General features: G+C 36.1%; 1 protein-coding gene across 5 annotated transcripts in view; it reads right to left on the bottom strand.

Moving 5' to 3' along the window:
* Positions 1 to 14,440, bottom strand: part of LOC143024886 (cysteine protease ATG4B-like) — a 44,827-nt gene extending 30,387 nt beyond the window's left edge. For 2 of the 5 annotated variants that reach the window (XM_076184254.1, XM_076184250.1), the window contains exons 1-3: positions 13,971 to 13,988; positions 5,163 to 5,292; positions 4,616 to 4,714 (exon numbers count right to left, since the gene is read on the bottom strand). In XM_076184254.1, coding sequence (XP_076040369.1) covers positions 4,616 to 4,714; positions 5,163 to 5,292; positions 13,971 to 13,973 — 232 coding nt within the window. In that variant the 5' untranslated portion in view covers positions 13,974 to 13,988. Of the gene's footprint in view, positions 1 to 4,615; positions 4,715 to 5,162; positions 5,296 to 13,970; positions 13,989 to 14,296 lie in introns of those variants that run through there. The other 3 variants (XM_076184251.1, XM_076184253.1, XM_076184255.1) reach the window with 3 other exon arrangements.
* Positions 14,441 to 15,302: the final 862 nt, after the last annotated feature.

Raw genomic sequence — 15,302 nt, 5'->3', positions numbered from 1 at the left:
GATAGTCGGGCTGATGATCAACATTTTGTCAGACAAGAATGGCCACCATGACAACGTTTGGAACCTGGTTCACACAATGTTCAGGCTCGTTCTCTTGTTGAACCAAACAAGGTCTTACTCCACCTTTACATATCAAACTGGGACTGATGAAGAACTTTGTGAAGGCAATGGACAAGGACGGCATGGTATTTACTTTTCTTCAGCAGAAGTTTCCTCGGATCAGTCTGGAAAAGCTTAAGGCTGGCATCTTTGATGGGCCTCAGATAAGGGAACTTATGAAGGACTCAATGTTTGACAATGCACTGAATGCAGCTGAGCTGTCCGTTTGGTGGTCGCTTAAGTCAGTGATAAGAAACTTTCTAGGAAATAACCGAAGTGCAGAATACGAGAAAGAAGTCGATGAGCTCTTGAACATCTATCAAAAATTAGGGGCTCGCATGTCAGTCAAAATGCACTTTCTACAGACCCACTTAGACTATTTCCCTCAGAACTGTGGTGACTTCAGTGAGGAACAGGGAGAACGTTTCCACCAGGATATTCGTGTCATGGAAGAACGCTACCAAGGTCGGTGGGATGTGAACTTTCTTGCGGACTACTGTTGGTGTTTGAAACGAGACGTGGTGGCTGCCCAACACAGGAGAAAGTCACTGAAAAGGCCCTTCATCCATGATTAGATTTTCTGTAATATATCCTCTTTATCTTCTGAACTATGCAAGAAAAAATTATTTCTTTTGTCAAGAATTTTTTTCCAAAATTAAAGGGAATGAATAGCACTAAATGGCGTTTTTAATTATTTTTACCGCCTCGTATCTCAAAAACATGACCTGATTGAACAAAATGAGTGTGATTTTTAGATTCTGCATAGCAAATTACCCTAGAATCAGTTATCAGATGCTTTACCTTTGAAACTTCGCAGGCCAGTGTTATAATTTATTTTATATTATTTGTTTTTGTTTTGTTATCATTTGTCTGTCTGATTTTCATCCTTGCTGTGGATGTGCTGTGTCTTGCGACACTGCTTCTGACCCAGGGCGGTGGGCAGGGTGCAGGGATGACCCGTCATCCAGGAGGTGCTCAGATGAGAGGGAGGGTGGGAGGGGTGTGGAGTGTATGTAGGGATGAAATGGGTGGGAGTGTTTTTATGCCTTTCCCTTTTTGGCTACCTCCCTTGTAAGGGGGAAAAAGCCTTGGTATATGTATGTATTAGTTATATGTCAATTTATTATCATTTACTATTTACCTGTTTGTTTATTATCTAACTATACCTATGCATTTATGTATTTTATTTGTTATTTACATTATTACAGTTTTTATTTATTTTATCATTATTATAATTTTTTTTTTGCATCCGACCTAGATATGGACCAAAAGGTCTCCTGTCGGCATGCTCCGCCTTTGTAATCCTTTGTAATGTGTTTCTATTCAAGACTAATAGATATAATACAGGAAAGAGATGGATGGGCTAATTGTACCTTTCTAGACCTGAAAAAAGCTTTTGATAAGGTGCCACATATGAAATTGCTAAAGAAATTAGAAACTGTATGAGGAATGCAGGGCAAACTACTTAAGTGGATGGAAGACTTCTTGCAAGAAAGAAAAATGAGAGTGGTGATAAGAGACAAACATTCCAATTGGGATGAGGTGATTAGTGGAGTTCCACAAGGAACAGTACTGGCCCCAATAATGTTTGCTATATATATTAATGATATGGATGAAGGAATTGAAAGTTATATGAGCTTCTTTGCAGATGATGCAAAAATTTTGAAAAAAGTGAACACTGAAGAAGATTGTGAATCACTGCAAAGCGATCTCAATAAAGTATGGGAATGGAGTAAGAAGTGGGAGATGGAATTCAACATTAAGAAGTGTAGTATAATGGAACTTGGAAGAAGCAAAAAAAGAATAGTGGGATCTTATACATTGGGAGAAGAAATAAAAAAATAGAAAAAGAGAAGGACCTATTAGTCATTATTAGAAATAATATGTCCCCTGAGAAACATATAAACAAATTTTTTGAAGAAACTTGTATCTTAATATGATCAATCAAAGTAGCATTTACATACCTGGACAAAGAAATAGTGAAGAAAATACTAATCACTTTGATAAGACCAAAATTGGAGTATGCAGTGACGACATAGTCACCAAGTACAAAAAAATATATAACAAAACTTGAAAGAATACAAAGAGCAATTACGAAACTGGCACCGATGCTCTCAGAACTATCTTATGAGGAGAGGCTGGCAAAACTTGAGCTACAGACATTAGAGCAAAGAAGAGAGAGAGGAGACTTGGTAACTATTTATAGAATCATGAAAGACATGGAAATTACTGATAGAGAGGACCTAATAAAAAGGGATAGTAGAGATACAAGAGGACATGGAAAGAAAATCAAGAAAGACAATTATAGAAGAGACTTGAAAAAGAACAGCTTTCCCCACAGGATAACAGACATTTGGAACAGATTAGATGAGAATGTGGTGTGTGCAAATACGATACACGAATTTAAAAACAGTCTAGATAAAACAAGATATAGAGACAGGACACCACGAGCATAGCTTCCCTTTCTGTAAAATAGAACTATGTAAATACACACACACATGAGCTTCTTTGCAGAGAATGCTAAATTGTTGAGGAAAGTGAAAACCGAAACGGATTGTGAATCACTACAGAGAGACCTAAACAAGGTTTAGAAATGGAGTCAGAAGTGGGAAGTAGACTTCAACATTAAGAAATGTAGCATAATGGAGTTCAGAAAAAGTAAAAAAAGAATATCAGGACAATATACAATTGGAACAAATGAAGTGAAGCAAGTGGGATCTGAAAAAGACCTGGGAGTAATTATCTCAAATGACTTGTTCCCTGACATACAAATAAATAAAATTGTCGGAGAATCCTACAACTTGCTAAGATCAATAAAGGTGGCTTTCACCTATTTAGATGAAGAAATGGTTAAAAAAAATATTAGTCACACTAATAAGTACTGGAGTATGCTGCAACATTATAGTCACCCAGTAACAAAAAGAATATAAAGAAAATTGAAAGAATCCAAAGAGCAACCACAAAAATGGCCCCAGCACTTTCAAACCTGTCATATGAAAAGAAACTGACTAAATTGAAATTACCTGCATGAGGGGATGGAGGGGGGGGGGGGCACCGATTTAATGAAGCAGCCTTGCTGTGGATGTGCTGTGTCTTGTGACACTGCTTCTGACCCAGGGCAGTGGACAAGATGCAGGGATGACCCATCATCCAGGAGGTGCCAAGATAAGAGGGAGGGAAGAGGGTGGAGAGGAGTGGAGTGTGATAGGGATGGAATGGGTGGGAGTGGTTTTTATGCCTTTGTTTTTTGGCTACCTCCCTTATAAGGGGGAAAAGAGCCTTTAGTATATGTATGTACCAACTTTGGAACAAAGAAGAGAGAGAGGTGACCTACTGACCATCTACAGAATCATGAGAGGCAAAGAAGTCCTAGAGAGGACTTATTAAATTGGGACAAGAGAAACACAAGAGGACATGGAAAAAAAATAAAAAAGGATAGTTATTGAAGAGACCTGGAAAAAAATAAGTTTTCCACACAGTGGTAGACATCTGGAACAAACTAGACAAAACAATAGTGTGTGCAAAAACAATACACAAATTAAGAGGAAACTAGACACTGTGAGATACAAAGACAGGACACCACAAACATAGCTCCCCTTCCCATAAGATACAACAAGTAAATACACACACACACCAGACCCCTTTCCCTATTAAAAAATGGAGTGAAGCTGAGTCAAAGGAAAATCTCAATTCATATACAAAATTCATTTTACATTCCTCTAATTTCAGCACCCCATGGATAAAAGATCATTCTTGTCTCCCACCACACCACTTAAGTCAAGGGCAATGCAACTAGGCACAGCACTTCCATAGTAGGACCCTACAGTCAGAACTGGTTTGACCCCATGGCTTCATTATAAGGCACCCCCACACCCTAACTCCTCAAAATAATTATGCAGTTAAGAACATCCATTTGGGTTATATCATCCATTCATCCATTTGCTCCAATCTCTTGGCCTTACTTTTCCCTGCTCAGCAGACATTCCATGTGCCTCCAAAATGCCCTTCATCCAATCCACCCATCTTATTCTTGGGCTTCCTTTCAATTTCACTCCATCGACTTTTGTTTTCAACAATCTTTTTTAATTATCTTTCCCTATTCATTCTTTACATAAGCCCAAACAACCTCAGCACTCTTTGATTTCTCTAGTCCAACAGATCTATTTCCACCCTCATTCCCAGTTTCACTTCCACATTTCTCACTGCCTTCAACAAGCCTCCTCATATTTCATATATCCTTAATATACCACACAAATCCTCTGTTTGAATAAGCTCAGGTGTCAACATGCACACACAGTGAAGCCTCCTCTTTTTCATGCAAGCTTGGAATGGTGGGTGGAGCAGCAGAACCTCAAGGACCCTATACAGAATCTCTAGAGAGAGCTTGGGATCACTCAGCTACAACTACAAACTATGTATAATCAGGATGCCAACATTGGCCTCCTCATATGCTAACGGTCAAACAAAATATTTTCTCGTGAAATTGGGATATGATATTAATGTAAATATACTGCACCTGTGAGTGTGGAATACTTCCTCCCCAGTATCCAAACTGGCTCTTCACATCGGGGGAAGTCCTCTGGCTCTCCTAATGTCCCTTCGTAAGTCATACATGCTGCAAAAGTGTTAAATTGGATTAAAAAAATAAGTAAATAAGATAAATTACCAAGTAGAAAACCAATTATATAATTCTCACACTTAAAACAACTTAAAAAGGATGTATGTTTACAAGATGTATAACTTCAAAGAATACACTAGGGCTACTAACAATCTGCAATGAATTAAAAAACGTCAAATTAACAACTGGATTACAAAGCATAGGCCACAATGAGCCCAGCAAGTTTTGCAATACATATATATTACAACACCAAACCACTAATGTGACACCAAAACATTTCATGCAAGACCTTGTCCTTCAAAAATTTTACACTTCCATACATTAAATGTTACCATAAAAACAATTACAAGACCCTGAGAAACAGTTGAACTACAAGCTTAAAGGGTTGTTTGATCAGCATACACAATACAGGCTGGATGAGTTATTAACAGACACATAAACATACCTAACATCTTACAAATGCCCTGTATAATGTACTTCAAACGGGCAAGATAGTATTCCAAGGTCGCGACCAGCCACAGTATGGTACGATGACACCTCACAGGAAGTTTACGCACCAATCTCCTTATCATTCTCTACTAAAAAGATTTTAATGTCATGGATTTGTATTTCATATTGGACTGAATATGTGAACATAGAATTGATCCTAAATTTTCATTAACTACAATGTAACACACAATCTTCATATCCTGGAAACCAATCTACTCAAAACATATTACACAAGGGAATTCCATAATTCCTTTCCATGTGGCCTATTGGTAGAGCAATTAAAAGAAATACACTATTACACATTTTGTTCCTAAACCTTACAGTAATGTTTTTTCATCTGCTACATTTATTTCAAATTACAAAACTGAAAGCTCTTATAAATTGCAATCTTCAATGATATAAGCAATTAAATTTCCTGACCAATGCTATCTCACAAATCTGCCTAAAGCTAATTTTCATATGTAATGTAGAAGTAGAATACACTAAACCAAATATTGTTTTATATTGGAACAAGTTGATTTTCCTTACACATGAATTACATCAAAAATTGAGAGATAAATATAAATTCTCACACATGTAACATTTGATAATAGATATTGTTATCTCAAGTCTCACTGACTGGAAAACACCTCCAAACATGCCCTCTCAAAGATACCCCTAGGAAGAAACTTTGTACCTTTTTTTTTTTTTTATTGTGTGACTGTTTCATTGTCATCTACTTTTACTAGTAAAAAGAGGGGAGGGGTCACCGGTTATATGGAGGAAATACTGTACATATTTGTAGAAATCTTGGGCATGGCTTGGAGATGAAGTACTAGCACCTCATGGATATATCTCTAGGTGGAGATGGTAAGAGGGTTGACAGGTATTGAAAACAGGCAACAGGGAGATGATTTTCATTGTCATCCATTTTGCAGAGCCATCACAAGAAGGTATCATTGGTCTCTAACACTTGACATGTGACACAAAATGAAATGCAATGAAAGGAGAGAGAATACATTGTATTTCAGCACAAACAGTAAGCACTCTCTCCTTAGGGACATTACTGAGCTTAAGAGGAAGGCATTGGTGGTACAAGAGATTTAAGAAGGGTAGCAGAAAGGAGGGGCAGTATTACTATAGTTATGTGACCAACATCCCTCTTTGAATAGAGAAACTAGCAAAAAGCGATCAGTATAAACAGGTATGGATTTAAAGAGAGAATGAGAAAACAAAAAGAATCAAAGCTAAGGAAAAACAAGAACTGAACAGAATCAAAGAAAAATTCTATTAGAGAGCAGTGAATATGAAAGTGAGGAAATGGTTCATAGTAGAGAAAAACAGAAGGGAAACAGAAAACAGGATGGAGGTAACAGAAAATTAAAAGTGTCTTTCACAAATATAGGCTTCAATGAACTGAATGATTACCTGAAGGAAAAAGAACAGGACATAATGGGAATTGTAGACACAAAATTGAAAGGTCCATTACCACCCAATTAAGTAGGACATGGTGCATAAAATTATTGGATTACAAACAGAGAAGTAAAACAAGGGGGTGGAGCTATGTTCCTGATGAAGAAGGATATAAATGTGAGGAATGTTACATATGGAAAGAATAGAGTAGAGATGATTATGATGGAAATAGAGGACTGGGACAAGAAGAGCAGGAAGTTTGTGGTAAATTATGTGCCTCCTAAAATGGCTTCATGGGAAGAGAACACAAAAAATGTTAGAAGACATAAAGATAACACTAAATAAGATAATGGAAGATGGAGGAAGAATAATTATAATGGGTGACTTTAATTGTAAAGAAATCTGCTGGGAAGAGATGATAGTGAAGGGTGGAGATGACCTATGGGGAAATGTACTACTTGATATGATTATAGAACATACAATGATGCAATGGATGCAAGAGAATACTAGGTATAGAAATGAGGAAGAACCATTGAGGCTGGACCTAATAATCACATCAGAACCTGAAATAGTGGACAAGATTGAATATAAGACACCAATAAGTAAAAGTGACCACATATTGGTTGAACTGGAACTAAATGAGGAAAAATACATGGAAAAAATGAACAATATAGAAAGGGAAGATTGATGTATGGAAAAACAAATGTTGATAAAATAAGAGAATTTTTTAAAAAAGCAGATTGGGAAAGGATACACAAGGAGGAAACAACAGAAGAGAAATGGAATATTTTGACAAAAATTTATAAAGGAGTGGACAAGTATATTCCAAGACAAAAACAAGAAAAAGGATATGTAAAGTGTTGGTGCAACAAAAGATGTAGGGAGTTAAAAGACAAAAGGGATAAAGCTTGGATAAAATGGAGGAAAGACAAAAGACCTGAAAAATGAAAAATATATATCATTATAGAAATCAATATGTACAAGTACGCAGAGAAGAAATGAGAAAATACAAAAAGGATGTCATAGAAAAATGTAAAGATCAACCAAATCTATTTTATATATTTGTAAACAAACTGAAAAACAAACAAGAATTAGTGAAACTACAAGGAGGAGTTGAATATACAGAGGGAACAGAAATGGCAGAAATTGTGAACAAGCATTTTAAATCAGAGTTTACGAGGGAGAACATACAACTTAGATGTTAAGTTGGAGGAGAATGTTGCCCTATAAAAGAGATAGAAGTAACAAGAAAAGAAATAATGAATCACTTGAGTAATCTTGATGCCAGATGAAATGGCAAACTGGATTTTGAGAGAATGCAGGAACGAACTAACAGACAAAATACACAGTCTAATAAACAGTTCATCGAAAGAAGGAAAAGTTCCAGAAGATTGGAAAAGAGCAAATATAGTACCAATATATAAAGGGGGAAACAAGGAAGACCCTACTAACTATAGACCAGTCTCTCTTACAAGTATGGTAGCTAAAATTTGTGAGAGAATGATCAAAATGAGATGGGTAAGGCATTTGGAAAAAACAATGTACTAAATCCAAGGCAATTTGGATTTATACAAGAACAATCATGTGTCACAAACTTGATGTGTTTCTATTCAAGGCTAATAGATGTAATACAAAAAAGAGATAGATGGGCTGATTGTGCCTTTCTAGACCTGAAAAAAAGCTTTTGATAAGGTGCCACACAAGAAATTGCTAAAGAAATTAGAAACTGCTGGAGGAATACAGGGCAAACTGCTGAAGTGAATGGAAGACTTCTTGCATGAGAGAAAAATGAGAGTGGTGATAGGAGACAAACATTCTAATTGGGAAGAAGTAATTAGTGGAGTTCCACAAGGAACAGTACTGGCCCCAATAATGTTTGCTATATATATTAATGATATGGATAAAGGAATTGAAAGTTATACGAGTTTCTTTGCGGATGATGCGAAATTGTTGAAAAAAGTGAACACTAGAAGATTGTGAGTCGCTGCAGTGATCTCAATAAAGTATGGGAATGAAGTAGGAAGTGGGAGATGGAATTCAATATCAAAAAGTGTAGCATAATTGAATTTGGAAGAAACAAAAAAAGAATACTGGGATCATATAAACTGGGAGAGGAAGAAATTAAAAAAGTAGAAAATGAGAAAGACCTGGGAGTCATTATTATGAATAACATGTCCCCTGAGAAATATAAACACAATTTTTGGAGAAACTTATAACTTAATAAGAACAATCAAAGTGGCATTTACATACCTGGACGAAGAAATGATGAAGAAAATACTAGTCACTTCAATAAATCGTGGTCACCAAGTACAAAAAAATGTATAACAAAACTTGAAAGAATACAAAAAGCAATTACGAAGTTGGCACCAACATTCTCCGAACTATCATATGAGGAGAGGGTAGGAAAACTTGAGCTAAAGACATTAGAGCAAAGAAGAGAGAGAGGAAACTTGATAACTATTTATAGAATCATGAAAGGGATAGAAATTATTGATAGAGAGGATCTAATAATATGGGACAGTAGAGATACAAGAGGTCATGGAAAGAAAATCAAGAAAGACAATTATAGAAGAGACCTGAAAAAGAACAGCTTTCCCCACAGGTTAATAGATGTTTGGAACAAGTTAGATGAAAATGTGGTGTGTGCAAAAATGATACATGAATTTAAAAACAGTCTAGATAAAACGAGTTATGAAGACAGGACACCACAAGCATAGCTCCCCTTCCTGTAAAATACAACCAGGTAAATACAACTAGGTAAATACATACAGAGAAAGAGAAAGAGAAAGAGAAAGAGAGAGAGAGAGAGAGAGAGAGAGAGAGAGAGAGAGAGAGAGAGAGAGAGAGAGAGAGAGAGAGAGAGAGAGAGAGAGAGAGAGAGAGAGAGAGAGAGAGAGAGAGAGAGAGAGAGAGAGAGAGAGAGAGAGAGAGAGAGAGAGAGAGAGGAGAAAGAGAGAAGAGAGAGAGGAGAGAGAGAGGAGAGAGAGAGGAGAGAGAGGGGAGAGAGAGAGGAGAGAGAAAGGAGAGAGATAATTACTATAGAGAGTAGTATAGAGAGAATTATTATAGAGAGTAGTATTGAGAGAATTAGAGAGAATTAATACAGAATTATTATAGAAAGAATGATTGAGAGAATTATTACAAGATAATGAATGAGACAGAGAATAATTGAGAGAATGAGAAAAATGAGATTTTGTAAATGAGAGAATGAGAAAAAATGAATGAGAGAACATCCTTAGGGAGAATGAGATAAAGAAAATGAGGAAATGTGAAAGAAATAAAGGAGAATGAGATAAAAAGAATGAGAAAATGATGGAGAAACAGAAAAAAAGAGAAAAGGTTTGTTTTTATTTTCATTTTTGCCCCTCAAATCACCAACTCCAATTGTTATGTCACTGGCTACAAGGAGAGCAGTCACAAGATATTGGCTCTCCTTATGCAAACAAATGGTGGAAAAAAAGTGGAGGTTGAAAGAGATCCTGAGACCAAGGATTAGTTCTGTATGAAAGCCAAAACAGTCTCCTCTCACAGGTGTATTGCTTTGCATTAGGCAGGTTCTGATTTTACATGTTTTTGCCAAAGAATTCACCTACTAATATGAAAAGGTAACCATGCACTTAAAAATCTATTAAATCAAAAACCTAGCAATCAATTGTTGCCTTGACCTTCACAAGTGGAAAACCTGCAGCCCAACAGTGGCTGGCAATGGTCCTCCAAACTTCCCACCGATCTCTCCAAGAAGAAATTTTGGACTTTAGCCTGTGTTTCATCAGTGTATTTACCTAGTTGTATTATACGGGAAGAGAGCTATGCTTGTAGTGACCCATCTTTGTATCTCTCAGCATCAAGTTTTTTCTTAAAATCTTGAATAGTGTTTGCACACACTGCTTCGTTGTCTAATTTGTTTCTATGTCACTGGCTGAAAGTGGTAAGAAGAGGAGAAAGCCACTAGTTGTCAACTCCCCGTGTGTGAAAAAAGTGTAAGAAATACAGCTGAATTTAACAGTGAAAGGTTTTAGTGTCAGCACCTTATTAAGGCTCCACCTCCTGATGAAAGTGTGGGGGTTGACAGGTTTTGAAAATGGGAAGTTTTTTTTTTTTTCTTATGCATCTCACAGGATTGCCACAATTAGGTACCTGCCTTTGGTTTATGGGATAATTTTAGGATGAAATGACCTCCCAGGCTAGATGCTAGCTAGCCAACCATAAAAATGACCCATAAACAATAATACAACTGGTAGTAGCAATGCAGCTGTGTATTTGCTTAGTTGGACAATAGGATGATGGGCAGAATGAGCATTACCACTAACTCCTGATTCCTACATCAGAGGAATGTTATATGACATAACACCAAACAAAACCTAAAAATATATAATTTGATCAAATACATTGGTGGGGTCTATATACATACATGATTCATTCTAAAACCTTATTTGTCAATTGAACTGTTTATATGAATGCATTACAAGCCCCATCTAAAACCCATACAAAAGCAAACAAGAAATATAATACAGGTTGAACTAAGGGGATGGTTCATTAAATTCCATGCTACAAAGTCCTCTGTAAGGAGTACCATCATAGCCCCCTGATAAAGGGGAGTTTGTGATGTTAAACCAAATCAATATAATATACTCATATTAAAGATATCTACCTAATAATCTACTCACAGTTCATTGTTTTGATTTCAAATTGTTATGCAAATATAATTTTCTTCAGAAAAAAGAATCATTATACAAATTGTCTATTAAACATGGAAGCTGTAGCTATCCTGCAAGAGACCTGGATCAACTACCTGATTGACTGATTTGCCTGATGAACTGTTTGAATATTACTACCTTCAGATGAATAAAAGTATATGACATGAAAATGCATCATTGGATAATAATAACTGTTACCTCAAGTTTTACTAACTGAAAACATACAGCCTTACAACAGCTGCCAATGAGTACTGCTACACTATATTAGTCTATGGCTATTTCTATGTTACTGGCTGAAAGTAGAAAGGGAAAAATCACAGGTTGTCATCTCTCCTTGTGCCACAAGGTTTAGGAAATACAGCCTAAATTGAAAGATATCTTGGGTGCAGTCTAAACACAAAGTGTCAACTTCCAAATGGAAGTGAGGAGGTTGACGGGTTTTACAAATGGGCAGAAGGGAGATGACCTTTTCTGACATTGTTCTTGCAGGACCACCTTGTGCACACACCTGTCATTGGCCCCATCATCACTACATCAAATAAGTGAGTGAATAGCTTGCGCATGAGATGTGGATTTTATGCCTTTGTTTTTTGGCTACCTCCCTTGTAAGGGGAAAAAAGTCTTTGGTATATATATATATATATATACATATATATATATATATATATATATATATATGTACAATAGCTTGATTACATTTAGCCTCGATCTCAGCCTAAGCTAAACAAAAACACCTGGCATTAGCCCAAATAAAAGCAAAAGGTATCCCTTCATCAGCAAGAATTAGTCAAGTGAACCTTAACCTCTTCAGGGGAGAGGGGGGTCCTAACATCAGCTGAAAAAACTGCCTAGCATTAACTTAAATTTTGTATTGTATGCCACAGGGTCAATGTGTATTTTAATATTCAAATTACTCCCATTTTCCTGATGGAATGCCTGCCCACCCAACCAACAAAGTAGTTAAATAGTCAAACTACCGTTCCTTTACATATTATCAGAGGCCAACAATAAGTACTTGTAAGTGGTAATCCTGCAAGGTGGAATCATTTCCCTACCACACATCTTCAGAACTCATCAACACCCACACCTCCATTTAATGGCACAACCCTGAAAGGCTGACATTTGGTCTCCAGACCAAACTCAAGATATCTATCCCATCAATTTCAGGTGCATCTCCTCTAAGTTATTACCTAAGTGGGAATGACAACCAGTGAGTGTTTCTATCTTCCTATAACTATAAGTCAGGGAAAGAGAAACTGCTACACACTAATAGGATACAGATGAGAGTCCACATTTTTTTTTACCACTGTGGGGCTACAGCTTTCAAGTCCATGAAACTAGTTTGGCATAGAAACTTTGGATATGAATCATGTGTTATATGTAGATGACACTGCATTTGTGGCTGGTTTTAAGGAGACTGAAACAGAAAACATTTGTGAGTAAATTAGGACAGAATCAAAGTGATAAGAACTATAAGGAAAGATGATGGGGGTAGATTGAATAAAAGTATGAAGAGTGGCTTCAGAGAGTAAAGTTTAAAGTATTTGTGGCCACATATGGCAGCAAATAAAGTAATGTGTTTGGAGGTGAATTACAGAACACATCACACCTTAATTTGGATGCATTCTTAAAATGTTAGGTTAAAACATTTAGGAGCTCATCTATAAGGTCCCCATTGCTATTGTTTAGTTTGTGAGAAAATAAAAAAGAGGCTGCACCCTGTTACTTGAAGGCAGTGGGTCTTCTGCAAGAGACCAGGGGCAATGGATTGATGTAGCTTAATATTCACAAATGAATACAATGACATGTATTATTATACTCTAAGCAAGTAATGTTTTGTCAGATCTGACCTCATCCCCCATTCTATAATGAGTTTTGCATTTAACAATGAACTGGGACTATTATAATTTGTTTGTGACAAATATTTTTATAAAAAAAAAATTGTCTAAAAAAAACTTGATCTTGAGACAGAGAAAAGTAATACTTATATTATGGACAATAAAATTTATATGTAGAAACAAAAACCTGACAATATATTTTTCACAAACTAAACAATTCTGACAAATTTGATAAACTCCCTACCATTTCATCTCAACAAGTTAAAAACAGACACATGATTTAAAGTGCGATCATGAACACTGTAAACATTCCTAAACCAATGTCAATGACCTAATAAGAAATTATATTTTACAAAAATTTGTGGTCTCTTTTCCAATATGTGTATCTCTGGATATTTCCTGAGGATTCGTTTCTTGTATCCATTTACAGACTTGGTTTGCAAATAGGACAGAAGAAAATTATACTAATATTTAGATTTATTCTACTGTGCAATTTCGTATACCAACCAAAAGTCCTTAAATGAGAATAGAAGTGGATGATCTACTTCTCACAATGTATTACACCTAAGGGTACACATACTGGCATGAGCCACCAGGAATGAGTCACAAGACTAGTATCATGTATGGCAAGTTGGCATATGTATACACAACTGTAATTGACAACCATATGGGATAAAAGAATCATACAGGCATTCGATGGGCATAAATGTACCAATAACAGCTTTCAATTGAAACTCAAGTTAAAATGAGTGAAATTACAAATAATAAAACAAAGGATGAAGAAATAGTATAGTTACAGTAGTGTGAATATCCGACAACTATCATTGCTTCTGTTACCATTTTCGTTCAAAATATGGGAATATAAATATATTCCGTATACGTCCAGTTTTCACAATAGTGGCTCACTGCAGTTTTCCATTCATTGTAATTCTTACACAAGGATAAAGTACTCGTGTATTGTATGACTCAGCCCTGTTTACCAGTGACTTGACGATCAGCTGATCAAACCAAACATTGTCCTTTACTTTTACTATATTCACTGAAATTCCATTACATCCTCTGTACTAGTAGAACTCCGCCTTCTATCTCAGTTTCATAAAATCAAATATGTGATTCAAGCTTCTATTAGACACACTGCTGTGAAATTCAGCGTTCGAAATTACCTGCTATAATGTCATCCATCCTTACTTGTCATAGACTGTTTTGTTTTCGACCGTGACGTATTTCAGCATCCGATAAATACAGAAATAATGACAGACAAAAAATATGCTAAAATCACACGATATTAACTAATTCGTTTCAATAGAATAATAATTAAAATGACATTCTATATCTTCTAATCAGAAATAAGGAAAACTAAATCTAGCTAAAAGTGATATTCTACAGCTGTTGCAGGGTGCTGTCGTCTGTTTCAGCGCTAAAAACAAAACTGACAGCAAAAAATATCTTTTTGCTACACAAAATGAACAAAGAAGTATGCATTAAGTGCCCATATACATATAAAATCAACTACACAAACAATTGCACATCTGAAAGGTATTTCTTTGTAATGAGTAGATATTCATAGAATTGATAGTTGACGTTAATTCGCTTACACGCCAGAAACGCCTTGTTAAATCAAGATTATAATATTGCCGTTGTTATGTAGTTTTCTAACACCCTCCATTACGTTAACCATGAGTTTTTGTTAAGTTGGAATCGGAGGATAGGTAGTAGTTAAAAGGCAAGTATTGACTGGGATTTACATAATACCGCAGTACCTTGGCGATACCGATTGTACACCTGTTGTTTACATTGCCACAACTTTATAGTGACCAACGCTTTCTCCATGCTCACTCATGTTACTGAAGTACATCAATGACGTAGGATCGAGAGGATTGGGAGTGACCAAGCCCATTTGTAATATCAGATGGGGAGAAGATATCCAGTATTTTTTTTATAAAGAATACAATATGGCAGTGCTTCAAATTTCTTACTGTGACGGCAGCTTCCCATTAGTAATGGAGTTATGTAATGGCATTACATAACTCCTAAGTTAAAATTGAATAACTTTTCCCAGAGTCAAGAAATAGTCTTTAAGTAGAGGGAGACCAGAATGGTCGATACTGCCGTTGGGCCAGCCTATAAACAAATAACTGGGTTATAGTCAATAATCATAGATGGGTAGTG

This window comes from Oratosquilla oratoria, chromosome 4 (assembly GCF_046742065.1).
Source record: "Oratosquilla oratoria isolate Oo_2021 chromosome 4, ASM4674206v1, whole genome shotgun sequence".
NCBI lineage: Eukaryota > Metazoa > Arthropoda > Malacostraca > Stomatopoda > Squillidae > Oratosquilla > Oratosquilla oratoria.
Note: the sequence above shows the minus strand (reverse complement) of the source record. Positions and strands in the feature narration are given on the sequence as shown.